At 53.9% G+C, this 27,948-nt stretch overlaps 1 protein-coding gene across 1 annotated transcript; it reads left to right on the top strand.

The window, feature by feature from the left end:
• Positions 1-132: 132 nt before the first annotated feature.
• Positions 133-26,162, top strand: PPL (periplakin; the record flags this gene model as incomplete). The annotated part of the gene is made up of 22 exons (XM_080618762.1): positions 133-197; positions 9,678-9,777; positions 10,241-10,395; positions 10,913-11,033; positions 11,468-11,593; positions 11,864-11,905; positions 12,021-12,182; positions 12,720-12,827; positions 13,355-13,450; positions 14,418-14,540; positions 15,450-15,596; positions 16,400-16,551; positions 17,086-17,183; positions 17,480-17,637; positions 18,617-18,795; positions 18,898-19,036; positions 19,840-20,033; positions 20,686-20,836; positions 21,125-21,208; positions 22,144-22,260; positions 22,920-23,012; positions 23,478-26,162. Exons 1-22 carry the CDS (start codon positions 136-138, stop codon positions 26,160-26,162), a joined length of 5,292 nt encoding a protein of 1,763 aa, XP_080474888.1. The 5' UTR covers positions 133-135.
• Positions 26,163-27,948: the final 1,786 nt, after the last annotated feature.

Raw genomic sequence — 27,948 nt, 5'->3', positions numbered from 1 at the left:
GCGGGGCACCCCGTGGCCGCCTCCCGGCGCGGCCCGCCCGGTCCCGGTCCCGGTGGCGGCGCAGAGGCTGCGGGCGGCGGCGGGGCAGAGCGGGCAGAGCAGGCGGAGCGCGGCGGGCGCCGTGCCGGGGACGCGATGCACTCGCTCTTCAGGAAACGCAACAAAGGCAAATACAGCCCCTCCGTGCAGAAGAAGAGGTGAGTGACCCGCTGCCCCCAGACCGGGACAAGCAGCGACGCGATCCCGCGGCTCCCACCCCGCAGCATCCCTGCACGGAGCCCAGGTACCCGCCGCTGTGTCGGCTCCTCTCCGAGCTGGGTCTGCAGCTTTCGGCCCGTATGCTGGCACAGGGAGAGTTTTTCCCCAGTCTCCTCGCATCGCAGTAGCGGCAGCTCCGGGGAGCAGGTTCCTTCGCTTTCCAGGGGTGTGCTGGGTCGGATCTCAGGGAAGACAAGCCTGGCTGTCCTTAGCCTTCAGCCACTTGTTCCGGCAGGACCAGGAATTGCGCCGATCGCCCTCCCCTCAGCCGTGTCTGATGGGGTGGGTGTGCGTTTCAGTTGTACTGGTCGTAAAAAAGAGAGCAACGTGTTGAGTAGACCAGGTTGGACGGAGCTTGGAGCAACCTGGTCTAGTGGGAGGTGTCCCTGCTGGTGGCAGGGAGCTGGAACTGGGTGAGATTTAAGGTCCCTTCAACCCAAACCATTCTTTGATTATGATTCATTCTACGGAAAGTCGCAGTTAAAAGGGAAAAGACATTAAAAAATCGCGCCCTTCCCCCAGCAGGCTGAGCCCCATTGTACAGTGCACAGGAGGGGACTGGAGACTGCGCAGACCCAGCCCCTGCCTGCACCAAGCGGGTGGCACGGGACATTTTTCCAGAGGTGGATAATTGAATCAGTTCAGAATCGTGCCCCGTGTTTCCCAGAAGAGCTGCAGCGGCTCTGGAGCATGCGGAGGGGGATGGCTGGTGCACATTCGAGCCCATGGCTTGTTCGTCCTCCTCTCTAGAGGTACCTGCCCTGGCCGGTGAACGCAGAGCAGCAAGAAACCTCTCTCTGGGAGGAAACTGGGGAGCTGGTGTAGGGACTGAGGTGTCTCTGAGGACCCAGAAGGGCTTAACGTCTTCCAGTGCGGAGAGCCCCTCGATGCTCCCGGGTGCGGTGGTGCACTGGAGGGGTGCTCCCCTAGGGAGGAGGGTGCTGCCCCGCACGGTGCGCTCTCAGGCTGCGGTACTCACTGAGCTCCTCTGCTCGGAATGGGGTTCCAGCTGCAGCCCTCGGGCAGGCTCCCCCCAGCCCGGCTGGCTCAGCAGGGACGCCCAGGCTGCTGCTCCCAGAGCCTGGGGCATGCTCTTCTGCCAGCTCATGTTCTGGGGCAGGCTGGCAGGAGGAGACGGGGTGGCCCCGAGCCCTCTGAGGCTCAGCGTGCACCTCCCTGGTGGCCCCAGTTTTCCCATGGTCGAAGGATGGTGTAAATTGGAGAGCTGGGGCTGTTCAGACTGGAGAAGGCTCCTTAAGGGGGAGACCTTAGAGCAGCTTCCAGTGCCTAAAGGGGCTACAAGAAACCTGGAGAGGGGCTTTGGACAAGGGCCTGTAGGGACAGGACGAGGGGGAATGGCTTTAACCTGAGAGAGGGGAGATTGAGATGAGCTCTTAGGCAGAAGCTCTTCCCTGTGAGGGTGCTGAGGCACTGGCACAGGTTGCCCAGAGAAGCTGTGGCTGCCCCATCCCTGGCAGTGTTCAAGGCCAGGTTGGACGGGGCTTGGAGCAACCTGGTCTGGTGGAAGGTGTCCCTGCCCAGTTGCATTTCTAGTTTTTTGGGGTGTTAGTGGAAGGCTTGAAAACGAGAAACACCACACCTGGGTTGGCAGCTCAGGACCCTGAGCAATGTCAGGATGCTGGTAGGCAGGAGGAGACAGGCCCTGTGATCCCCACCCTGGGACTGGTGCTGGGGTCACCGCTGCTGCACCCTGAGCCTTGCCAACACTGGGTACCCCATGCTTACAGCATCCGAGAACAGATGGGGCTTCGGAAGGTGTCCTTCCCTGTGCGCCCTGCCCGAGAGCCCAGCAGTTCTGGCCGGTGCCAAAGCACCTCTGAAGGCTTCGGGCCAGGCTCAAATCTGCGTTTTTCTGGCTGGTGGTGGCTGAGGCCTTGGGCCACCCTCCCTCCCTGCACCCAGCTGTCCATGCACACCTCAGGAAGGGCTCTGCTCATTAGCCCCAATTTGTTAATTCCTGTGTTGGAGTTTACAAACACCTGTGAATCCGGGGAACACTCCCACCGTGTGGAAACAGCCCCACCATCAAGATGGGGAAGCCTGTGCTTGGACCGGTTACACAACTTGCTGGAGAAGGATTGCGAAGCAGCAGAAGTGAGGAGCTCCTGTCCCAACCCCTGCTCCAGGCACTGCCGGGCTCCCGCCTGGTTTTGCTGCCAAGAAAACAGAGCAACACTCCTAAAACCAATCCACTGACCGCCCCGCTGGGAACAGGGATGGAGATTTCGACACCGGGTACGGCCCGGGCTCACCCTGCGCTGCGGTGAGGCTGCAAGGGCTGCACCTCAGACCAGGGCTCAGTGCAAGGTGCTGCTGGTAACAAGACCTGGCAGCGCGGTGGTGACAGGGCAATAACCAAGCTCTGGTTTGGCAAGTGTGCCGGGGCGCTGGAATGTTTCCTGCAAGCAGTGAGGAGCCAGGGCTGCGAGCTCAGCTGATTCAGTGAGGGGTTGCCCAGGAAACACCATCCTACAGCAGGTCACAGCCCGATGAGGAGCCCCTGTGAGTCTTGGTGGCTTCTTCAGCCAGGGAACAAGCCCTTCCCATGCTGGTGGTATCTCGATGAGCAGCTCTGGAGAGTCAGGATTGTGTAAGTCTGTGCAGCTCAAGACAGGTACTATAATCTGCCCATGAAAACACTCTTTGTCCCTCTGGATGCAGCCAGCCACCCTTTCCCAGCCCTGAACTCAGCCTCCCATCCAAAGCTGTTGGAAGCCTGTGTGCTTCCATGCAATCACCTCTGCAGCTCGAGGCCAGCCAGTCCCCCGCTGGTGTTGGTAAGGAGGGAAGCCAGCCTGCTTTGCAGCTCTAATACAGCAACAGTGGGGAAAGAACAGGAGCAGCATGAAATCCTGCAGGGGTTTGAAGATGACTTGGTGCCTGGTCCTGTGGCCTGCCACTGCTCTGCCATCCTCAGCAACACCAGCTGAGTCTTGGAGCACACCAGCCATGCACCAGAGGAAAACCCTGGCAAAGCCCTTTGCTGAGCACCCTGGACCACATCCCCATCCATCCACCTCCCAGCACCACTCACAGCACCAGAAGTTTCTTTATCCCCGGTGCAGGTGATGCTCCTGAACCACTCCCCGGGATTTGGTTTTCTGATGCATTCCTTAGCAGGATCAGGGTCTGAGTCTCTTAGTGCAGTCTCTGCAGTCTCTGCTGCAGCTCTGGCTGGGGCTTGTGGTCTCCAGGCTCTGTAGCCACCTCCATCCGACACTGGGCACATCAGAGACGTGTGGACATCTCCCTACTTTGTTTGGGGAATGTGGATGACAATGATGACATTTCTTTTGTCTCAGGGAGCTGATTGCTTTATGCTTTTGCTCACCCCATCCCAGTAGTATAAGGCCCTGGGGATTCATGTGGGACTGGCTGTGACAACTGCGCTGTTAGCAGATAGTATATGTGTCCCTATAAGGGAAGGCAGAAGCTTTGAACAGGGATGTAGTGTGGGGCTAAAACCCTTGCCCTCCTTCCCCATTACCTTCACCAAGCTCTTTGCCATGCTTAGAAAACAGGAGGTTGGTTTTCTCTGAGACAGTCCAGCCTAAGAGAGAGGAGGTATAAAACACAGCTCAGCCTTGAGCTCACAGCCTTGGAACTCACACTCCTGCCACCAGGAAAGATGTTCATCCTTGGTGAGAACATCCATCACTGAGGGCTCTGGAGACCCTTACCACTGTCAGGAGACACAGTGCCATGGAGGAGGGAACAGGAGCTCTGCCTGCAGGGTTGGCATCATGTCTCAAGGCTGTGTGGTAGGGCTGGAGTCAGCACTAGGGACCAGACAGCCCGTGAGTCAGGGGAGCTGCTCTGTATTTACGCCAGAGCAAACCTCACCATCATCGCCTTGGCCTATTTCTGCTTTAATTTCCATGCACATTACAATCACCATTGCTACGAGGGAAGATAAATACAATTTAAACAAGCTGGACTAAGCACAACAACCATGCTGTCCAGCTACGCCCTTACTTGATGCTTGATGGCACGTTGCTCCAGAGTTTTGAGCCAGATTTTAATCTCTCCCAAACCTGAATTACTGAAGCCAAAGCCCAGCCCTTGTCCTCTGCCCTGCTGCAGTTTCACTCCAGTATCACAGCTGCACAAGGGAGTATCATGCAGTGGGAGCCGTGGCTCAGTGTGCTTTAAGGGTATTGATGATTCTGTGCTGTGGCCTTCTGAAGGATTTGTGCAGTTTAAGTCCAGTCTCCAGCAGCAGTGCTCACATGGGTATGGGCTTTATGAAATCTGGATGGATGGAAATTAAATGGGAATGGAATTTAGAGCAGCAGTCACTGCATCCCAGGAGTAGGAAGCAGGACCAGGACCCATGCCCAGACCCTGTCCTCAACCAGCGTTTGCCACTGGCTGAGTATTCCCACTGTGGAGAAGCTCTGGGCATGGGAAGGCTTCCCAGCAGGAGAGCAGGGGTAGATCCAGCACAGAGCCCTTCCTGTTAACCCTCCCATCAAGTATCTGACCCACAGGACAAGCTCCCAGCAGGAGCCTTCCCATGGACAGCTGAAGCTGTCAGAACTCCAGGAGTATCTATTTGAACATCCTCACTTGGGGGATTAGTGAAATTGCCTCCTTGTTTGGGGAAGGAAAAGGAAACTGAGCAATCAAAGGGATTTCCTACCACCTGCCAGAAGGGCAAAGCCAGGGACAGCCCAGAGATGTCAGCTGTGGGGAAGTTTGCTCCAAAAAGTGTTCTTACCAGTGAGGGTGCAACCTAATGGGAAGAGAGAGGAAGGCAGGAATAAAGAAAAAAGGCCAAGTTTTAGCAGCAGAGTTTCCATATCACAGTAATTATCATTGTGTTTGATAAGAAACTCTCTTAAAAAAAACCAAACAACCAAACAACCGACAAACCAAACACACAAACAAAACTCGAAGAGAAAACCCCAAACCCGAAGAAAAACCCCTCGGAAACAGTGCATCACCTGAGGTCAGATGTGGTGCATGGATGAAGTGATGTTTGCCATGGAGCAGCAGCTGGGAGAAACTCTCCCAGTTCTCATGGGAATAATCGTGGGTCCTTCGTGCCAGACAGACGGTGCTGTGGCTGCTCAAGGCAGCATTGGAGAGAAATAACCCTTCTGCCCCATGCAGCTTTTCAAAGTGACATCAGTTCTTCCTCCCTCATCAGAAAAGGCTGCAGCTCTCCAGCAATGGCAAAGCCAGGTTTTCCAGGCGGGTTTTATTATTATTATTTATTCATCCTTCAAACAAAGGCTTATCTGTTAGCAGAAGAGCTCTGCATTCCCCTCCTGCCTCACAAGGGCTGTGCCCTGGGTGCCTTTGCTCCTGCTCTTCCCAGCTGGGCCACAGCCAAATCCCACCCTCCTCACTCTGCTCCATGCTTCGGCCATCACCTCCTGCCTGGTTTTGGGCTCCGGCTGCCCTTTGCCTTACCCTGCCAGCAGCTCCGCTCCATAGTCCAGAGCCATCCACGGCTCTTTCCAGCAGTTTCCCAAATGGATCCCATCCACACACCTTTCCTGGTCCGGCCAAAGCTTCCTCACCACTTCACCCATCACCTTGTGTTTCTCTTGCATCTTCCTCCTCTCAGCAGATGAAGGGCACAGGGCAGTTGACATCCTCCATCCCCTGGCATGGTGATTTCAGCCAGGCTTCAGCTTTCCCAGACAGTCCCTCTGGCACCCTGCTTGACATCCAGACAGATGCAATGATCATGCTCACCATCATGGGGCATTAACACAGGCCCTGCTATGGAGGAGACAGGCAGTTTATTAATAGGGCTGATGTTCTCATATCAGTAATGTCCAGGTTGCTTGGTTGAGTGGCACAGAAGTAATAAGTGTGATAAGAAATGAGATATACTATAAAAGAGAATAAGATCTCTATTATTTCCTTTCTTAGCTCTCTTACTTCTGGGCTTATTTCTGCACACTTACTGTTTCTGTGTTTCAGGCAGCAGTGGGGTGAGCAGGAGCACACACAGCCTCCCTGCTCATGGTCCTGCACTGTGTTCAGCACAGGTTGGGGTGTGGAGGAGCAGCTCTCCTGCTGCTGCAGCGGGTGTTTGAAATCCAGCTCCTGTGGGAGGTTTATATTAGGTTTCCCTGTACCAAAACCTCAGATGGTGTAAACCTCTTGTGTAAACCACAGAGGTGGAGGAAGCAAGCAGCTCTTTTGTGTGCGTCAGGGGAGTGGGGCTGAGCAGCAGAGCCATGCCCACATTACAACCGAGCATGTCTTTGCTTGCTCCAAGCAAGCTCGGTCTTTTCTCTTCCCTGGTCACTCCGATACTGCACACTGAAGCAGCAGTTTCTGGATTACCAGGCAAACCATCCTCTGACACAGCGAAACCCCATCCTTTGCCCTTCCTCCTCCCCCAGCCCCAGCGCATGCTCCTGCTCCCTGCAGTGCTGGAGAAGGGGCTTCACCCCCCCAGGTACCACTGGGATGGGGTTGGAGGGTGGCTCTGGCTCGACGCTGGGTTCCCCGGCACTGGGTGGGTGGGAAGGTGGGAGGGACGGCCGGGGGCAGCGCCATCAGCTTGGGCAGGGCGCAGGCAGCACTGGCTGGGCAGCAGGGTGGTTAATGGGGGCGATTAGAGCTTGTGGCTCAGACCTGGGGGAAGAAGGGCACAAGGGGCCATCCTCACCCTGACACGTCACCCCCATCGCACAGTGGCCTGGCAAAGCTGGTACCTGAGTAAGAAGGTCAGGGCACTCCCTGGTTCTGGGCTCCCGAGATCAGTTTTGCTGATGCAAAGTGAGCACAAAGGCCAGGCAGAGGCTCCAGGCTCAGCTCTGCTAGACCAGACCAGCAGCAACAGCTCGGGAAGCTGTGGCTGAAACACAGCATGGCCACAGATCCCCAGTGACCCCTGGCTTAATTTTATTTTCTCAATACAATTCAGAAGCTTCTATCAAAACCAGAACTAGAAAAGCCTCTGGATTCCTGTGCTTTTTGGGATGATTTTTCCATTCCATGCTATAGATCCACTGAAACCCTGAAGATTCACTTGGGCTTGCTAGGAAACACCAGGACCAAGTTAGGGAACATGTTGATGAACCAGGAAGCCCTGCCAGCCCGCCCCCAGCCCTGCTCAGTGCCAGTTCAGCTCCTGGCTATCACAGTGAAGCATCCTAAGCTCCCACCTGGATAATCAGCCTCTCCCATGCTCAAAGCTCAGGTGGGCTCCACTTCTTGGTGAGACATGAGGAAGGCTCCATAGCAGCCGGAAGCCTTCTCAGGATGCAGGAGATGCCAGCTCAGAGAAGCCATCATCTGAAGACACACCAACATGTGCAGCACATCTTCGTCACCCGGCTTCAAACCACTTTCTCTCCACTGGTTTCATCTGATGTCTTCCCTGGTTTACATGGGATGACGCACATTAGAAGAAACCCCAAAGTGGATTTTGAGGAGCTGCTTCTAGCATTGCAGCAGGATCCAGCCATCCCTGCACCCTCCATCTGTGATTATGGAACAGAAAATGAGATTCGTTCGTGCCATTACTGCAATCAGCCACACAACTCACAACCACTTCTTCGTTTGCTCCTCTGCTTGGAAACACCAACTTGGATCATTTCTGCTGATGCAAGAGGGCCCAGAACCACAGCAATCCCTCTGCTCATCAGGAGGTGCCAGCAGCAGCAGCAGTGATGGACACAAACCACCAGCCCTGACAAGCACTGTCCTCATGATGCAGCTTCTCTGGAAAGAGGAGAATCAGTGTAAATCCTTCCCACGCCAAAACTTCCTAGGAATATGTGAACTTTTGTGGGGCTGTTGGATGCTACCAGGCTCCTGCAGCCTGGGGCAGGGTTTGAGGGTGGGAGGAACGAGGCCCAGAGCTGGGTTTTGTTTTGTTCTGCTGCACTGAAAGTGATAGCATGCATGGCAGGCAGGAGTGTGTCCTGCAGCTCAGACCAGTGCCAGGGGGAGGCTGGTCAGACCAGACTGGCCAAGCTTTGTCCCCCAGCGCCCACACTGAACAGGCAGTGAGATGTCCCCACTGGAGGCTGCATGTGGTCCCTGAGGTGCACAGCATAGACAAGGCCATGCACTGCTTTTACCTGCGGGCAGCTGAACACTGGACATGTCCAAGGAAGCCACTGCAAAGCACCAGGACTGCCTTGGTCGACGAGCCACGTCCACTCTCAGCTTTGGCCAGCCATGCTGTGGAAAGACAGGAGGACATGCCTTGTGCTGTCCTGGAAAGGCTCAACCCCTGCCCTGGGAGGGACATCGGTGCTGCAGCACCCCTCGGAGCTGGGCTGACCCAGCTGCTGAATGAGGATGTCCATGCAGGAGCCTTCTGTGCCATGACGAGCAGGGTTGGGATGCTGGTGCTCCACCAGGCACCTCTGCTCTCCCCCAGCCTGCCCAGGAGACACACAACTCACCTACCAGCAGCTGTAACAGCTGTTAACACTTCCAAGTGCTATCTAAAGATTAATTCTACCACCACATAACAGGGCCATTAAGGCTCATTATCTCCACTCCATAGTGGTTGGGATCGAAGTGAGCCAGCCCTTGGCTTAAGCCTGTATGGCAAAGTGGCTCAACCGGGACACGAGCCCCAGGCTCACCACCAACCTCGGCAGGATGAACCCTCCTGTCCCGCTGCAGGGACTGCTGAGGACCTCACCCTGCTCCCTGCCTCCGGAGCTGCAGCGGGATTGCTGCGGGCACCGTGGGCACACGGCCTCTGGAGCTCCCTGGCAGGCTGCGACCTCCCCTTGCAGCCAGTGACAGCAAGAGGAGGAATGTTTAAAATAGCCCAGCAATGCAGGAGCTGCGTCATGGGTTGTTCTGGCTCTGCAGCGGGGCTGAGGATACTTGGGCTGAGGCTGTAAACAGGGAGGCTTGGACAAGCATCACCCTGGGGGCAAAATCTGGGGCCTAGCAAGAGAGAAAGCACGGAAAGACGGATACAGCGTGTGCTGTCCCATCCCTTTATTTGGCTTGAATTGTGAATAGCTCCTCACAGAGCAAGGAGGCTCTGGCCATGGCATGGAGGAGCACAGCAGGGGTTCCAAGGCAGGGGCTGTCCTGGGCACAGGCAACAGCCTCAGACTGTGTGCATGGGGTCTAGGTCCTCTCTCCCTGTCCCCTGCAAACTGTTCATTTCCTCCGTGCTCTGAAGCCAGGAGAGGCTCGGGCTCGCCTGTGGCATCGCTCCCATTTCCCCTTGTGGGATACACTGCGTCCCCACGCGCCACCCCCCTCCTGGCAGAGCGGAGTATTTTGGAAAGTGTTGGGAATGCTGCAGTGAGTCACAGGCAGCTGCAGGGCCTGGCAGGCTCCACTGGCCCCTGGCCACCCCCGGGGTCACAGCACCCCCAGGGCAGCCCCCGGCAGCAGCCTGGGGCTGTGGCCGTGTTTGTGGGGTGACGAGTCCCCCTCTTTGTCCCCAGCATCTCCAGCAAGGAGCTGACTGAGCTCATCGAGCGCCTGCAGAAAAATGCCGACCAGGTGGAGAAAAACATCGTGGAGACTGACTCCCGGATGCAAAATGTAAGCACACGGGCTCCTCCGAGCAGCCCTGTCCCTCCCGCTGCAGCTCTCCTGCTTTGCTGCCATCTCCTCTCCTCCAGTACACGTGTGTGTGGCTGCCCTGCCCTGTGGTGGGTCTCCAGGCTGTGATGAGGGGTGCATCGGTTCCCCCTGCTCATGGCAGGGTGTAACAGGAAACAGGCCCCCAGAATTCTTCCCTACCAGGGCTAGGATAGAGGAGAGTGGGTTTGAACCATCCTTCTCTTCGAGAGGGTATAATGCAGCCCAAGGCAATGCAGCCCCCCAGCCACAGCCCTGCCTCAAGGCTAACACAGGGGAGGGAAAGCAAAATACATCACTGGGAGGATGAGAGATAGCAAAGCTCCTGCCCATCTCTGGTGCCCAGGCACAGTGTGGTGGGATGACCTCTTGGATACAGTTTGTTTTCCCCTGGTGACCCTTCCTCCTGCTCTCTCCTGGGCAGGACTTGCACAAGATCAAGGCATGCCAGGTAGCACAGTACAAGGACCTGACCGCGCAGAAGCTCACTGAGTCTGACAAGCTGCTCTACGTGCTGGATGGGGACGCAGCCATTGCCCGGCACATGAAGCACCCCCAGGGTGACATGATCACAGAAGAGTGAGTACCCCAGAGCCTCAAAGGAGAAAGGTGCTTCTCCAGGGGCTCTGCTCAGCTCCTGCCTGCAGCTGGTGGGTCACCACAGGCTTCTTTATGTCCCAGTTCACATGAGGGTGCATAACCTGCAGCCGTCCTTGGACATGTGTACAGTGGGAACGGCTCCATGTTTGCTGATGGCAGCTCTGCAGAGAGCATGGAGGGGTGGCATCTGCCCATGGTGCAGGCAGACCACACTGTCCCCTGCTCCAGCCTGCCCCGAGTGGGTGAATGTGCTGAGCAGCCCTGGGCTGTACAGGAACCACAGGATGGCTGCACAGGAACCTCTGCCCTCTCCCTCCCCAGCCCGTTGCACAACACAGCTGCTGCAGCCCGCCTGCAGCGCTGGGCTATCCAAGGGCCCCTAAGAACAATCTCCCCACTCCGTGAGGGCCTGGGAGAGGATCACCTACAGCTCCCAATGCTAATGCTGGTCCATATCCACATCCTGCATCCCACCCTCATCTTTCCCTTCCTGCAGCATCCGGCAGCTGAAGGAAAGAGTGGCAAACTTGCGCGTGAAACACGACCAGATCTACAGCTTCCCCCTGCAGCATATTGAGCCCCAGGTCAACTGGACAACAGTGATTGAGGAGAAACAGGTACCAAAGGGACCATCAGTGCCACTGCCTGTCCAGTAGTACCAGCTGGGCAGGACCTCATGCATCTCCCTACAGAGAAACAGGCTCTTGGAAACCTTCTTGGCATCTTTATGCTGGGAGCAGCAATCAGCATGGGAAGGAGCTGGGGTGCTGGGTGGCAGGGGATGGTGCAGAGTACAAGGCCCTTATTTTTTATTTTATCCCACTCCCTACACTGTTCCAGCCAGGAAAGCATTAGAAAACCCCAAACTGGCTTTCCCACGGCTGCCCTGCAGCACAGCCAGTTTCACCCACATGCTCCTGAGCATCCACACGCTGCCAGCACTGGAGCCCATCCAAGCCCAGCTCTACAGCCACCTCCAAGAGGCGTTTCCTAGGTCTCAGCCACCCTGTCCCTTTCCCTCATCGCTAACCCCAGTTCCTGTGCACTGCAGGATGCATTAAGCAGCAAGGGCTTTGGGACCGACCTGCCGCTGGTCAACAGCCAAGTAGAAGAGCACAACATCTTCCACAATGAGGTCATGGCCATTGGCCCGCACATCGCCAAGGAAGGCAGCAAGGTCAGTTCTCCTGCCTCCTGGCCTCTCTCTGCTGCCTCTGCCCCAAGCTACTCCTGAAGATGAGAGCATCCCACCACCCAAGCTGCTATACCCAGGTTGGGTGGGTGCCCAGATCCACACCTCAGAGCTCAGAGTCACACACCAACTCTAGCTGTACAATGAAGCACATTCCATAAACCCCACATCCGCCTCCATCAGCAAGCCCCTGCCAGGCCACCAGTCTCCAGAGACACGCTCCTAACTCTTGCCTTGCTTCTCCTCCCTTACCAGGAATACATGAGCGACTTCCAAGACAAGTACCAGAAGCTGCTAGTAAGAGATCTCTGGAGTCCTGGGGGCAAGGGATCCCCTTTGGCAGGGATCCCTTGTTGGGTGGCCCAGCCAGAGAAGAGCTTTGGGCTGAGCTCTCCCCTTCAACCCTTCCCAGGCCAGCTCCCAGCAGCGGCAGCAGGATCTGAACTCCCTGCAGGACTACATGCAGCGCTGCACCAACAAGCTCTACTGGCTGGATCAGCAGGCAAAGGACAGGACCCATTACGACTGGAGCGACCACAACCTGGACTACCCCAGCCGGCGCCGGCAGTATGAGGTGTGTGTGCACTCACTGCATCCCGTGTCAGCTGGGTGCTGGGCATGGAGCTGGGGAGCAGGCTGGGGGCTGGACACATCCTGTGCCTCAGTTTCCCCCATTCCATCATGAAGGAGGTTGGACGGGGCTTGGAGCAACCTGGTCTAGTGGAAGGTATACCTGCCCATGGCAGAGTGTTTGAACTGGATGAGCTTTAAGTTTTCTTAAACCCAAGCCATTCTGCAACTCTGTGAAGCACTTTGAGATGTGCAGATGACAGTGTAAGGTTAATTCTTACCTCCTGCCAAAGATAACACAAGGAGGAAGCTCAGTGGCTTCCTCATTCTCCTCTCCCTTATCTCAGCATTCACTTGGCAAGAGTCACATCTTTAGCAACATCTGCAAGGGAAGGAAAAGCAAAAGCTGCAGTGGAGGAACATCATGCTGTCGGTCCTGTGGAGTTGTTCAGGCCCTTTCAGAGTAGCTCAACCACAGGATGCAGCCAGGGTCACTTCTCTTTGCGTGGGGATTGGTTTTATCTCACCTCTCTCCATCTAGAACTTCATCCACCGGAGGCTGGAGGAAAAGGAGGAAGCCATCAACAAGCTGCACGCAGATGGAGATCAGCTGCTTGCCCAGAATCACCCTGGGAAGAACGCCATCGAGGTGAGCATCAGGAATGGGTTCCAGTTTCCCACCCGCTCTAGAGCTCAGGGAACTCACCCAGCCCTTCTCCAGTGTGGGACCTGGTGCCAGTGTGACTCTTGTCTTGACTTCCTGGGATGCCAAGTAGGAAAATAGTCTCCTTCACCTGTAAGTGTGTAAACATCATCAGAGGAGCTGAGATAAACGTAAGGAGCTCTTCTCATCTTCTTCATTCCTGTGGCAATTACTCTGTGCCTGCCTACAAAGGAGAAATTATGGTGGCAAGTTCCACCTTTGATGGGAAGATGGACATAAGGCAACAGGATTTGCCACCTCCTTTCACCCAGCCCCACATTCCCATCCCAGCATCCCAGCTCTGGTCTAGCTCTCTGCTATTCCCATCCTAGCTTTGACTTGACAGCATCTGGGTGGCTTCTGAAGCAGCCAAGGGGTTGTTTGCTTGAGATGGAAACTGGCACTTTCTGGTGGGCAGCTCGGGGTACTGTAGGGAGTCCTGCTGACATCCAGCTCCCACCCCTGTGTTGCAGGCTCATATCGAGGCAGTGCACGCCGACTGGAAGGAGTACCTCAACCTGCTGATCTGTGAGGAGAGCCACCTGAAGTTCATGGAGGACTTCCACAAGGTACCAGATGCCAACAAAACTGGTGTTTGCTCTGAGCAGCCCAGAGAGTAGGTGCTGAGTTGAGAATATGGACAATTTCCTGCTGTTCTGGAATAGAGTAGAAGAGATTGAGTGCTCTAGTCTATGGGGGTTTAAGGCTAGGAGGACCACCCTGAGCTGCTATAACCACAAGTCATAGCATGACCTGCAGGAAGCATCCACTCAATGCTGAGGTTCAGGAGCCACAGCCTGGTGTCTGCAGGACATCCTTGTCTGCAGTACAGCAGAGGTGTCTCACAGAGGTACCTCACCCCCAAAACAAGGCAAGGGGAGACTTTGTATGCTCCACTCGGCAGTGGAACAGGTCCACACGGGGGAATGACACCCTCAGAAAGCAGAGCTGCGCCCCGGGAGCCCTGTGCTGGGGCTCAGCGCCCGGCTGAGCTCGGCAGACAGATGTCTGTGGATAAATGGCATCCACCAGCCAGGGAGGCTCTGCAGGGAGCAGGTCGGGCTGGATTCCTCTCCCACAGCCTGGGTGTGTTGACGTGATGAGTCTGTTGCCAAAGCTAAACTGCGGTGCCCAGCCCAGGCAGTGCCTTTTGTGGGGATCTGACAGAATAACTGCCCCAGGGGGTGGTTTGTGTGTGGAAGGGCTTGGCTCTGCCTCCTCAGCGGAGGCATCACACACCGTCGTGATGCTGTCCAACTGAAAGGGAAGTGAGGGCAGGGAAAGGTGGGATTTAACGACACTGCAGGAGAAGACCACAGAATAAGCTGCCCTTGGGTGTCTTGACAGTTCTGTTGTTCTGAGCATGGGAAATGGCAATTCCTTGCCTTTCTCCAGGTACTTCCGGGTGTCCACATGCCTGTCATAGCTCCCCGTGGCTGTCCCTGCTCTAGGCAGTGAGAGGACAAGGGTGCTGGGGTGGGTCTGCTCCGCGTTCCAGCAGGACCCTCTCTCACAAGAGGCTTGGCCTTTCTGCAGTTTCAGAAAGACACCAAGGATGCCCAGGAGCTCTTGAAGAAGGTGGATACAGACCTGGACCAAAAATTCAGCCCGGAGTTCAAGGACAGATACCAGCTGGAGTCTCTCCTCCGGGAGCTGGATGTGAGTATTAGAGCAGGCAGGTCCACGGCAGCAGGAGCTGGTGTCCCTTAGGCACCGACGGAGGGACATCCCTGCCAGTGCAGGCATCTAGCCCAGCTTTCACCACGGCAAGCAGCAGGACCACACCGCTGCCTCCTTTTGCCTGGCCTTCACACAACTCTTCCTTCCCCTCCAGCTAGGAGATTGCCTCTCCCATAGCAACCTAATTGCTTGCTCACTGAGCTGGTTCTTATTTGTTCTCTCTCAGTTAGTGCTCACTTAGGGCGGGAGCAGATTTAGATCTGCTGCCAGAGGAGATGTGGAACATGCTGCGCTGCTAGAGCCTGGTGCTGAGAGAGATCACCCACTTGGGAAGGGCTGTGCTGAGCCCAGCCGCTGGCCCAGCCCCAGCCGCAGCATGCTGCAGCAGGCCCAGCTGATGCACGTGTCCCAGGACAGCTGATAGCTGTTCCCCAGAGATGTTTCTCTCCTCCTGCCTGTTCCAGCCCACTCCACATTACAGGATATCCACTTGCACAGCTAGAGATAGAGCAGCTGATGACAGCCTTTGCATGGGGCTCTAATTAGAGCTAATAGCTGGGAAGGGGGCTACCCATCAACATGCAGCCACTCCAATGTGGACCACAAACCAGGGCATGCCTGGGGGTTAGTGCTAAGACATAGGAACTCACAGGCATAATCTCAGTCCTCAGCATGGCTGCGAAAGCAGGCAGGAGAGCACAGGAGTGCAGGTGTAGAAACAACGGCTGCAGAGCAGCACCCAGGAGCCATTTTCACTAGCATAAGCAAAGGAGAAGCCACAGTCTCTATCCCAGCTGTACACTGGTACGCTTTCCTCACAGCTGGGAAAGCGCAGAAGCTCAATCTTCCCACATTTCCTTACTGGTTTTGGTCATTGCCCTGTGCTAGGACCAGGAGAAGGCCTTGGACAAGTACGAGGAGGTGGTGAAGTCGCTGCAGGAGCGCAGCCAGCACATCCTGCCCCTGCGGTACCGCCGCGAGACACCGCTCCAGCCCGTCCCCGTGGAGGCTCTCTGCGAGTATGAAGGCGAGCAGGTAACGTCCCCCCATCCCATGAGCAGTGCAAGGGTGCTGTGAGGGAATGGCTCCTTGGGGGGCACTGGGGATGGAAGAGATTTTGCCAGTGCCCAAGCAACAATGTCTTCTGCAGTGGGGATAAGGGGAAGGCGGTGCTCGCCCCAGTGCAAAAGTGGGTTCTGCAGGTCAGGAGGGTCAGTGCAGGAGGGATCTGGGGGGAGCACAGCCTCTGGACTGCGAGCCCATCACACACCCTTCAGGAGGTTGTGACAGCTCGGCTGTCACATTCCCACACTCTGCACTGGGATGAAGATGTCCGGGCATGTTTCTGATCAAAGGAACTCCCCGCTATCACTGGCACAGCCCCAGCAGGCATCCCCTCATCCCCACCGTCAGGGGATCAGTCCTGAGAAGCCGACCAAAGGGATGGGCCAGCAAAGCCAGCAGCCACCCCAGGAGTGGCAGGGGCCTGGCATGGAGCGAGCAGCTCCAGCTGACTCAGCTGCCTGCCTCTCCAAAAAGGAAAGCCACAGCACAGCCTTAGGAACGCCTTCTCATCTCTGCCCTAGTGGGAATCTGCTTGTTGTGGCTGTTGCAAGAGGAGGCATGGCTTCATACCTGGAGGCTCTGGGGAGGGAGGAGCAGGCACATGGGGTTTTGGCAAGCAGCAGACACTTGGAGATGTGAGGGGGTGCCAAGCGAAGGGATCAGGGTTTGTGCCAGTCCTGCCTTCCTGCAGTGCAGCTCCCTGGGGCTGCCGGCGTGGAGCAGGGTGGGTGGTGTGTCCTGACCTGCTGCTGTGCCTGGTTCCTGTTCCCCAGGGCCAAATAAGCCGAGGAGCCCACTACACCCTGCAGAAGAACAGCGGAGACATTTGGGAAGTGGCAGATGGCTTGGGAGACAAGATCAGCGCCCCGGGGGTCTGCTTCATGATCCCCCCGCCTGATGCAGAAGCAATAGCCCTGGCAAACCAGTATGTGCCCCCCAGCCTTGCCATACCCCACAGCCTTTCCCCTTGCTTTCACCAGCCCAGGCTGTGCCACCAGTGCTGCACAATGCATCTAGCAGTGCTGATGGGGGGCTCCTGCCTCGATCCCTGCAGCCTAAGCAGATTCTTCCTCCTCCTGGAGGAATTCCTGCGCCCTCCTTGCACACAAGATCCCACCTGGCAAAGTGGGGTCAGCTCAGAGACATCCAGGTCCCCCCTCCTCTGGGGGGCATTATGGCGGGGGGAGCTGCCCACGTCTCCCTCAGCAGGCAGGTGGCTGCCTTTGCTGCCTGTCCCCTGCTCTCAGCCCTCCAGTGACCACACTGCTCTACCCCTTCGCCAACACAGGGTGAAAGTGTCTCTCACCACCTTGCGTCAAGGCTGCCTTGAGAGGGGCCAGGTCCCACAAGCCCCTCTAGAGCTGCATCTTCTTCCTGGATCAGCACTGAGATGAGCACCAGGGCAATGGAGAGGACAAGGGCCTGACTGATCTCATGTCCGTGCTGTCCTGTTATGCAGAATTGCCAATCACTACGTGAGCGTGAAGGAGAAAACAACCAACTGCAAGAACATCCTCCAGCAGCGCTACGAGGGGCTGAAGGCAGACAGCATTGGAGGTGAGGCTCTGGAAGGGCAGCCTGGGGCTTGCTCCTTCCCAGGCACAAGGTGGCTGCTGTAGCCTTGAGCTTAGGTGGTGGTCCATCTTAGGGGGATGTCCCTGAGAGCTTTCCATCTCCTAACGGTCCTGGGGACAGGAGTGTTGGGCTGGGTGCAGGGGCAGAGCAGCCAGGCTGCAGTTGCAGCAGGCAGGGCTCAGGGAGAGGAGGAGGCTGCGGGTTTTGCACTCACCAGTGGGATTGAGCCTAGACCCAGCTTCCAACCGTCTTGAGCCTGGTCCCCCCCCATTATGCAGATGCTGCATCGGTTCAGGGGCGCCAGCTTCTGGCAGGGTTGGAGAAGGTGAACAGCGACCTGGACAAGCAGGAGAAAGCCATAACAGCAAACCTCCGTCCACCGCTGGAGCAGAGTCGGGCTGTGCAGGACAGCACCGAGCGCTCCAAGGACCTCAAGGTATGGGGCTGTGACAGCACACGGACAGTTCTGTACATGGACCATGCTCCTCCCAGGGGGTCTGCAGGGTGGTCCTCACTATGCTGGGTGCTGCAAGCGCTCCCTGAGCCGGGAACACACAGGGATGGAGTGATGCTTACAGCTGCTGCCTCTTCCAGCAAATGGGGAGCAGCCCTTTGAGCAGCCTCACAAGCCATAAACCTTTGCCCTGGTCCTGGCCCAGCTCAGTCACAGAAAGGCTGAATAGGAAGAAGGTAATGGCTGCATAGTGCAGGCTGTGACGAAGAGAAGGAAGCCCTCGAGTTTTGATCCTGCCCATATGCCCTGTCCCATACCCTGTTCCCTTGTCTCAGCAAGCAGCTGTTCAACTTTGCCACTACCATCACCAGCTCAGAAAGGAGCAGAAAAACACCTATGGTTCAGGGCACAGTTTCTCCCTGTGGACCTGCTCTGCTAGGCTCCAGTGCTGGTAGCATCCCAATCCTTTCCTCTCCTTCAGAACCCTAATTAAGCCAGACTCCATGCCACAAACCTCCCTTGGCTTAGGAGGAAGTTCAGGTCCTGGTTACATCACCTGCCAAGGGCTGTGTAAAAATCCAAGTGCTACCACAACTGAAAGCAAATTGCTCCAACCGCCTGCAGCGCATTGATGCTTAGGACAGAATTCATTTGTCAGGCTGCAGAGCCCTGTGATCCACAGGAGTCCAGCACATTTCTAACAGAGCTGGAGCTGCTGGGAACCACTCCCCAGCCAGTTTCTTTGCTAAGGGCTAGCTACGCTGCCCAGAAGTCAAGAGGAAAAAATCAACAGAAAATAGCCAAAATAGTACTTTTTCAGCCCTACAGGGCTGAAAGGCACCTGCCATCAAACAAGCCCTCAGCCCTGACCTCTCTTCTCACACTGGACAGCCAAGGGTCAGCTGCTATGTAGGCACAAGGCCCTAGTTCAGTTGCTATAGCGGCTTTATTCCTCTTGCAGAACATCACCAATGAGGTCCGTCGCATTGAGCCTGAGAAAACGAGGAAGATCCAGGAGTGTGAGGTCTTCATTGAATCTGTGCCCAACACCGGCAGCGCCACCTTGGTAAAGAACAAGGTGGAGAATACCAACAAGAAGTACGACCGCGTGGTCCAGCTGCTCAGCGCTGCCCAAGAGAAGTAAGTCATGGCTTAAATCATGGCTTGAGCTGGGGTAATGTAGGATCCTGCAGGAGGTAGGTGCAGGTGTGCATAAACACCCTTCCTCTTGTGTCCATACAGAGTTGAGGTGGCCACGCACCTTGAGAGGAGCCTCCAACAAGGCCGAGATCTGTTGTCTACCTACGAGAACCAGCTGGTCACAGATGACACGGTACCAGAGGACCTGCGGGTGGTAGACCGCAAGAAAGAAGAGCTGCTGGTGAGTGTTTTCTGCCCTACTGACATGCTCCACATACAAAACCACTTTCCAACAGCTGGGGCAATTGCTACTCATGTCACAAGCTTGGATCAGTTGGTAAAGGGATGTCTCACGCCAGCTGAAGATGAGACCTCATGCTAACTGCAGTAATCTCACCTACTTTAAACACAAGTCGTGTCCAGCCCCAAACCAGAAATCAAATGCCAGTTGAATACTTGTGATCTGACAAAGGACTAATGGAGAAGCGAAGGATCAAATAGTCTGGGAAAAGCTACACAGTGGCCTGATGCTTGAAAAACTGGACCTAACAAGGCTCCAAGAGCACTTACCACTAGGAAAAGGTACCAGCCAAAATGAGCAATCCTTCTGCTGTAGAAAGGCCAAGAACTGGTTAGGCTAGAGCTTTCTGACCTTCTTCAGCTTTTCCATCAAGTCCCCATGTTCAGAGCAGCGTGCAAAACTTCCACAGCTCCTTCTGGAATTGTTGCAGTGGCAGGAACAGGGTTTAAGGCTTGCATAAGGAGGACCAAATATATTTTGCACATAGTATGCTTGCTTTTAAAGGTTAACAGGTGGAGAAGGGAGCAAGAGCTAGCTTTTCACCCCATCAGGTTTATCAGTTGGCTCTGCTTACAATGCAGGCCTCTAACTTGCTTCTCCACAGCTCAGAGCACTACTGCAGCTCAGCTTTCTTCAGCATCCTCTGCAGCTCCAGGGCAGTTGCTGAAGTTGCTGGGAAACAGTGACAGAAGTTTGGAACGTGGGCAACCCTGGAAAATCTCTCTCTCCTGCTTTTTCCACAGGCCATGAGCACCGAGCTCCAGTCCAAAAGGTTCCTGCTCAATGAAGCAGAGCAGAACTTGCTAAGGACAAAGACGTGCTCCAACACGCTGGCCAGCAAGTTCCAGGAGCACTGCCCTGACATTGAACGTCAGGAAGCTGAGCTCTACAAACTCAACCAGCGCTTCAACAACCTCAGCAAGCAGATCGACCACAGGTAAGACTCTGGGACAGAATCAAGCCAGGACTGCACCAACCTGGATAGCTGGGATATTTACAGCAGAGTTAGAACTACATTGAATGTGGAATGCCACTGGGCATGTAGTGATAGGACAAGGGGGGATGGGTTTGAACTGAAAGAGTGTAGGTTTAGATTAGACATTAGGCAGAAGCTCTTCCCTGTGAGGGTGCTGAGGCGCTGGCACAGGGTGCCCAGAGAAGCTGTGGCTGCCTCATCCCTGGCAGTGTTCAAGGCCAGGTTGGACGGGGCTTGGAGCAACCTGGTCTGGTGGAAGGTGTCCCTGCCTATGGCAGGGGGTTGGAACTGGATGAGCTTTAAGGTGCCTTCCAGCCCAAACCAGTCTGGGTTTCTGTGAATCCAGAAGAGGCATAACACTATCAGGGGAATGAGGAGTTGCAGAAAGGCTTCCAGGGAGGCCTAAGGAGGAAAAGAGGTTTCTGGCATGCTGAGTCAATCTGGGCAGCCCGTAGGATTAAACACTTTTGCAACAGAGATGGTGATTTTGGCGAGGAAGCAACTCTGTCTCAAATCTGTCTTCGGGAGCAGGGGAAGTGGGGATGGGTTAGGAGGTGCTTGCAGGAGACAAAGGAGATGTGACAGTGCTGAAGCTGAGCCAATTTTCCTGCAGAATGCAGACCCTGCAGAAAGCAGAAAGCGCCTATTCCAACTACCGCAGCAACTATGACAAAGTCAACCAGTTCCTGTGCAACATCCCCAACTATGAGCCACAGGAGACTGACAACATCCAGCAAGTGGAGATCAAGCTGAAGAACCAAGCGGTAATTCTGCCTGAGAGCACTTTGGGAGCTCCACAGGGAGAGGAGGAGCAACACTAAAAGATAAGGAATAGGACTGAGACAGCTCCTGAACGTCAAATAGAAAATGATTTATATGTTTTTATGCTAAAAGGTCCCACTGTCCTACCTGTGCCTTGCTTACACATAGCAGGGCAGCTTGAGAAGGTTGTCATTCTCAGGGTTGTAATTTTAAAATGGCAACTCTCAAAAAGGCTGAAAAATGTGTCTGGATTTTGTGTTCCCTCTGATGTGTGTCTCTGTGCATGCCAGGCGCTCCTCAGTGACATTGCAAGCAAGGAACAGGAGGTGCAGAAGGTCTCTGCCACAGCTCAGCAGTACCAGCAGGCAGTGAAGGTAAGGACTGTGAGTCTGCTGCTGGGAGAACTAACATAGAAGCACAGAATAGTTTGTGGTGAAAAGGTCCTTTAAAGGCCTTCTAGTCCAACCCCACCGTGACTAGACCACGTTGTTCCAAGCCCCGTCCAACCTGGCCTTGAACACTGCCAGGGATGGGGCAGCCACAGCTTCTCTGGGCAACCTGTGCCAGCGCCTCAGCACCCTCATCGTAAGAAATTTCTTCCTTGTATCTAGTCTGAATCTCCGCTATTTTAGTTTAAAACCATCATCCCTTGTGCTAAAGTCCTGCCAAAAAGTCTGTCCTCAGCTTTCTTCTAAGCTCCCTCTAGGTACTGAAGGGCCACAATAAGGTCTCCCTAGAGCCTTCTTTTCTCCAGGCTCAACAACTCCAGCTCTCTCAGCCTGTCCTCACAAGAGGTGCTCATCCCTTTGATCATTTTTATGGCTTCCTCCAGACCCACTCTAACAGGTCCAGATCTTTCTTGTACTGAGAACCACAGAGCTGGAACAGAACTGCAGGTGGGTCTCACCAGAGTAGAGGGGGAGAATCACTTGCATCCTGGAAGGAGCTCCATAAAGAAAGCCTAGTGCTCTTCTCAGTCAACACAGGTTGTATATACTCTAACACTGACATCATGCGGCCATTAGCATGGCAACTGGCTCAGATTTTTTGTCTGGCAGAGGATTTCCAGTCCAAACCCAGCATTAGTAAGAGGTAACTCCAAAGTCAGCACACGCTGCAGCTGCACTGTTATGGTCACTCGGCAGTACCTGACCCAAACTGCTGGGAGGTTCTGCCTTCAGTGCTCTGGGTCCCATCAACCTCAGCAACTCACCTAAAACACAGGTCAAGGGAAGAAGGCGTTAAAGCCAGGGTTTAGGAGGGATCTGTGCATGGTAATCTCTTTCTGCCTGGGAATTTCTTCCCATAGGACTATGAATTGGAGGCTGAGAAGCTACGGTCCATCCTGGACCTGGAGAACGGCCGCAATGGGTATATGAGCAAGAAGCCCAGACTCCAGTCTCCAGCTGCGAAAGTGAAAGAGGAGGTAAAGAAGGGGTTGCCCACAGACAGCTAAAGCAGTTAACAGCTTATGGAACTAGTGGGGATTTTGCAGGCAGTTTTAGTTACTGCCAGTGACTTTAATCATGAAGGGACTGTAGGGGAGGGCAGAGAGCCAGAGGAAGAAGGGGTTTTTTCATCATTCTTAACCCATCCATTTTCTAGGCTGGGCTGGCCAGAGTAAGAAAGGGAAGACACTGGATGGAGCCCTTTCTGAAAGGGGGAAAAGAGGAAGAAAAGCCAAACCCTGAAAGTTTTTATCCCTCCAAACTTTCAGAGTGAGATTTCACCACCAAAGATCACATGCTAGACAGAAACACAGTGAGAACAGGCCACAAGCTACTTCTTTATGCAGGATCTGTTCAATGACTGCCTCAAACTCATCCTGCCTATTGAAGGAGGCGTCCACCTGGTTCTTCCTCAGCTGCATATTTTTGCATATCTTGAGTAGAAAACATACAGTACAACGAGCGTGTGTATGGCTGAGAATCACTCTTCCTCCCCTAAAGCTCCCCCAAAGCAGGTGAATGGCTTTTAGCAGAGCACCCAGGGTTACTTCTTTAGGGCCTGTTTTTTCTATGGAGTAAGTCTTACCCAAGCTCCCCTGGTTCCACCATCTCTTTTCAATGCATTTTTGATCCACAGGAAGCTGTTCTGGCAGCCAAGTTTACCGAAGTAAATGCTGTGAACAAACAGAGGCTGCAGAACCTGGAGTTTGCTCAGAGCCTCCTGCGGCAGGTAAGTGATCACCAGGAGCACTGTGATACTGAAAGAAGGCGTGGAAATAATACACACGTGTGCCTTTGTGTTACAAGTTGAACTGGAAACAAACGCAGTGTTTCATAGCCCCCAGTCATTAATCAGCAGACATATCAGGCAGACAACCCCTCTGTGTTTCCCAGCCCCATCTCCCACTCACCCTAGGAAGCTCTGCATCATTTTTAACACTTTTGCCAAATCAGGCCAGCATTAGTGTCCCTCGTGGCTAAAAGCTTTGTTCTGACAGTAATGGGCATTGCAAAAGCAGTTGTCATGCTGGGAATCCACAGATCTGTTCAAGGGCAGCCTGTTTGCATATATCCCCTGTTCAGCATGGACAGCCCAACATGCCCCTGTCATACTGTCACAGGAGGCACTGAAAATGAGCACCAACAATATGATTGTTTGGTAGTTGTTGACTACACATTCTTTTCTCAACAACAGCAACCAGAGGTTCAAGTGACGGAAGACTTTGTACAGAGCAAAAAATCCCTAAGGCCTGTGGAAGAAGTCTGGAAGCTGAAAAAGGAACTTGAAGATGAGACACAGCGTCGGCAGCAGCTAGAAGCAGAGATCAAAGCCATTCAGAGCAACATTGTCCACCTGCAAAACCAGAAGCCCCAAGAAACTGTCGTTAAGAAAGAACTGCTGAAGAAAGTGCCTGACCCTCAGCTGGAGGAGAGCTTCCACAAACTGCAGCAAAACCTGGCTGAAGAGCAGCGCAAGAACCAGGTCCTCCAGGATGAGCTGGAGGCTCTTAAAATCAGGCTGCGTGTTCTGGAGCACGAGAAGAGGGACGGAGGGCAGGAGTATATAGTGAAGGAGGTACTGCGTATTGAACAAGACAAGGCTCAAGCTGATGAAATCCTGAAGCTCAAAGAAGAATTGGAAGAGCTCAGGAGGCAGGAAGGAACTAGAGAGAATGAAGTCATCCTCTTACGCCAACAAATCGCTGTGCTGTCCAGCGAGAAGAACAAAGAGCAGGAGAAGGTAACAGAGAAGGAGGTGCTGAAGCTGCAGAACGATCCCCAGCTGGAGATGGAATTCCGGATGTTGCAAGAGAGCAAGCAGAGGGAGAGCGCCCTTCGCCAGAAGCATGAGGAAGAGCTCAGCTTCCTCCAGGACAAGCTCAAACGCCTTGAGAAGGAACGGGCCATCGCCGAGGGCAAAATTACTGTCAAGGAGGTGCTGAAGGTAGAGAAAGACTTGGCTATCGAGAGAGAGGTGAATGAGCTCCGGCGTCAATATGAAGATGAGAAGTCCAAAGGTCGTTCCAATGAGAGGGAGAAGGCGGAGCTGCTCAGGAAGATCCAGCTGCTGGAGGAAGAGAACTCCAAAGTGGTCGTCCAGGAGAAAGTGCGTGAGATTGTGCGCCCAGATCCCAAAGCTGAAAATGAAGTTGCCAACCTTCGGTTGGAGCTGGTAGAACAGGAAAGGAAATACCGAGGTGGTGATGAACAGCTGAAGAGCTGCCAGAACGAGCTGGCTGCTCTGAGGAACAGAGGGCCACTGGTAGAAGTCAAAGAAGTCATTAAGGAGGTAATTAAGTACAAGAATGATCCAGAAACTGAAAAGGAACTACAGCGACTCCGGGAGGAAATAATCGAGAGGACAGGAGCAATTGAAAGAGCTGACCTTGAAATCTACCAGCTGAAACAAGAGATACAAGCTTTGAAAGACACCAAACCTCAAGTGCATATGAAAGAAGTTGTTCAAGAAATTCTGCAGTTTCGGGAAGACCCCAAGACTAGAGAGGAGGTCGAGTCCCTGAGAGTGCAATTAGCAGATGAACAGATGAAGCACATTGACCTGGAGAGGGAGCGCCTTCTTCAAGAAGAGAAAGTAAGACAGAAGGAGGAAGAGCTCTCCCAAGTGAAGGAGAAAGTGGTCCAGCAGGAAGTAGTGAAATATGAGCAAGATCCTGCCTTGAAAGCCGAAGTCAACTCCTTCTCTCAGAGCATTGAGAGCGAGCTGAAGCAGATTGACGGCCTCCGCGAGGAGCTCCGCAAGCTGCAGAGGAGGCGGTCGGAGCTGGAGCGTCAGCTCGGAGAACTGGAGAAGGAGAGACAGGCACGCAGAGAGGCCGAGCTGGAGGTGCAGAGGCTGAGAATTAGGCTGAATGAGTTGGAAGAACAGGAAAGGGAGACAACGGAACGAGTAACTGTGAAACAAAAAGTGATCCTTCAGCAAGATCCCCAGCAAGAGAAGGAGCACTCCCTCCTCAAGCTGGAGCTAGAAGAAGAGAAGCACCGGAGACAAGTCCTGCAAACTGAACTAGAAGCCCTGAGAAAGAAGCTCCTTTCCTTGGAGAAGATGGAGGTCAAAGAGAAAGTGGTCTTCTCAGAGAGTGTCCAAGTGGACAAAGGAGACACTGAGTATGAGATTCAAAAGCTGAAGAGCAATCTGGAGGAAGAAAGTAGGCGTAAGAGGGAGTTAGATGCAGATATTAATCGCCTCGAAACCAGGCTGTCCGAGGTGGAATTCAACAACTCCAAGTCGTCAAAGGAGCTAGACTTACTAAGGGAGGAGAACCACAAACTACACCTTGAGAAACAGAACCTGCTGATGGAAACCCGGAGACTGCAGTCAGAGATTGAACTCACAGCAACAGAAGCTCAGGATTTGAGAAACATGACCCATGTGGACAGTGGAATAAACCTAGACTCCAGATTCCAAGCTTTGGAAAGAGAGTTAGATGATCTGAAGCAGTTATCCAGAGAAAAAGATGCAGAGATTGAGCAACTCCAAAATCGCCTCAAGACAGTGGCTATCAAGAGGGAACAAAGAGAGAACCACCTGAGGCGCTCCATTGTGGTCATTGACCCTGATACAGGAAAAGAAATGTCTCCAGAGGAAGCTCATGTGTTTGGCCTCATTGAGTGGAGCCTGTTTGTCAAACTGAAGAGCCAGGAATGTGACTGGGAGGAGATCTCAATAAAGGGTCCCAATGGGGAATCATCTGTGATCCTTGACAGGAAGTCTGGTAGAGAGTTCTCAATTGAGGATGCCCTGAAGAGTGGGAGGCTAACCACGGCTCAGTACAACAGTTACCTCAACAAGGAGATGTCGATCCAGGAGTTGGCAGTCCTGGTGTCAGGAAGTAACCACACAGCGCTCCCTCCACTTTAGAAACTTACCTGAAGAGCAGCTGATCAGGGCTGCACCAGTTGTTACCTACCAGATCACTGCAAATCCTTGCCCTCCTTTGCATCTTCCAAAATGCTAGAGCCTCTGCCCCAGCCATGCTACGAAGCCACACTGCTTGCTGTCATACACTGCAGAAAAGCACCACCAGCAGCAGAGAACACGTTTGTCAGGACAACAGCAAAACCTTCTACCCCTCTTCATCCCTACCTACTCACTCAACCTAACAAAACCCAAGACAAAAGCCTCAGGACAGTGAAGTACCTGAAGTCCAAAGACTCGGTAGAACCTGCAGTTTCCTCAGCGTACTCGCATAAAGAGCTGTACATAGCAGTCATCAGAGACTGAAAGTCAAGAACGACGCTGAGGTGACCAGCAGGAGCTGGTTCCATCAGCTGCATGTTGGTAAGCCAGACAGTTCCATCATGCACAACTCACTATGAACAATGGGATCACCTTCCGAGAACACCAGCTGTGTGAAAACAAAGGTGTGCTACACATCTCAGTTCAGTGTCACCAGGCGAACACCTAAACGCCATCATCTTGTTCACCTACGTGCCTACACTGCTGGGGAACAGTGAAGCAGATGTACTTTGACGGCGTCAGCTGTAGATCCAGGAGGAGCATTCACAGACCAGGGAGGTCAACAAAAAGTATGTGAAGAGGTGGCAGTACTGCCCAACACGAGCGGGTCGTGTAGAACAAGCAGCTGTACCCAAACGCAGAGTGCCTTCAGAACAGTTCGCTCACCTCATGGTTCAAAGCCGTTTGTGCTGGTATTTTACTGGTTGGAGTTACACGCATCTACATGTTTCATTTACTCGTGTAAGGGAATGGGAAATAGAGGGGAATTCTATTTATAGTACAAAATAAAAAGGCAGTGATTCCAATCAGAGGTCGGGTTTTCTTTTTTGGTTACAGAGTCTTTTCATCTTTGGCTTTACAAGAAGACGGCACTTCAGAGTCAAAGTTAAAAACCGAGACTGTTCATTTTCGCTGCTGATTTTTTTCCAAGAGGGAAATCGCTGGAGCAGCATTAAAGCTGGGACTAAGTAGTATTAGATGAGAGTGAAGTGCACTAAAGAATGGGACCTGCAGCTGCAGGAAAACAGCGAATCACACAGGGTTGGTACCAGGGGCTTCCACATCTAGAGCACATTCTTTTCCCACAAATTTCAGCTAATACCCAAGCTTCACTAAACAGATACTGATTGGACTGTGACAGGACAAAGGGGAATGGCTTTAACCTGACAGGGGGGAGAGACTGAGATGAGCTCTTAGGCAGAAGTTCTTCCCTGTGAGGGTGCTGAGGCGCTGGCAGAGAAGCGCCCAGAGAAGCTGTGGCTGCCCCATCCCTGGCAGTGTTCAAGGCCAGGTTGGACGGGGCTTGGAGCAACCTGGTCTAGCGGAAGGTGTCCCTGTCCATGGCAAGGGATTGGAACTGGATGAGCTTTAAGGTCGCTTCCAACCCAAACCACTCTGTGATTCTGTGAAACTCTGCTGTCACCAAAAGCAGCTGTAAGCATTCACTGCACATCTACCAGGCTCTGGGGATTAACACCATTATTTTACCTTTGTGAATCAAAGTGTCTCACAGGATCACACTGTTGCTGCAGGGGCTGAACCTCACACATGTTCATTCCAGCAGATGTCAACTTCAAGCAAGAATATGTAAATCTATCACCACCATGGCTAGAAACAGAGCTGTGGTTTCCCTACTACATAAGAGACTTTAGTTAAAACAGTGAATAATTCATTAATAAAGAAACAG

This window comes from Psittacula echo (genome assembly GCF_963264785.1).
Source record: "Psittacula echo genome assembly, chromosome: 5".
Lineage (NCBI taxonomy): Eukaryota > Metazoa > Chordata > Aves > Psittaciformes > Psittacidae > Psittacula > Psittacula echo.
Note: the sequence above shows the minus strand (reverse complement) of the source record. Positions and strands in the feature narration are given on the sequence as shown.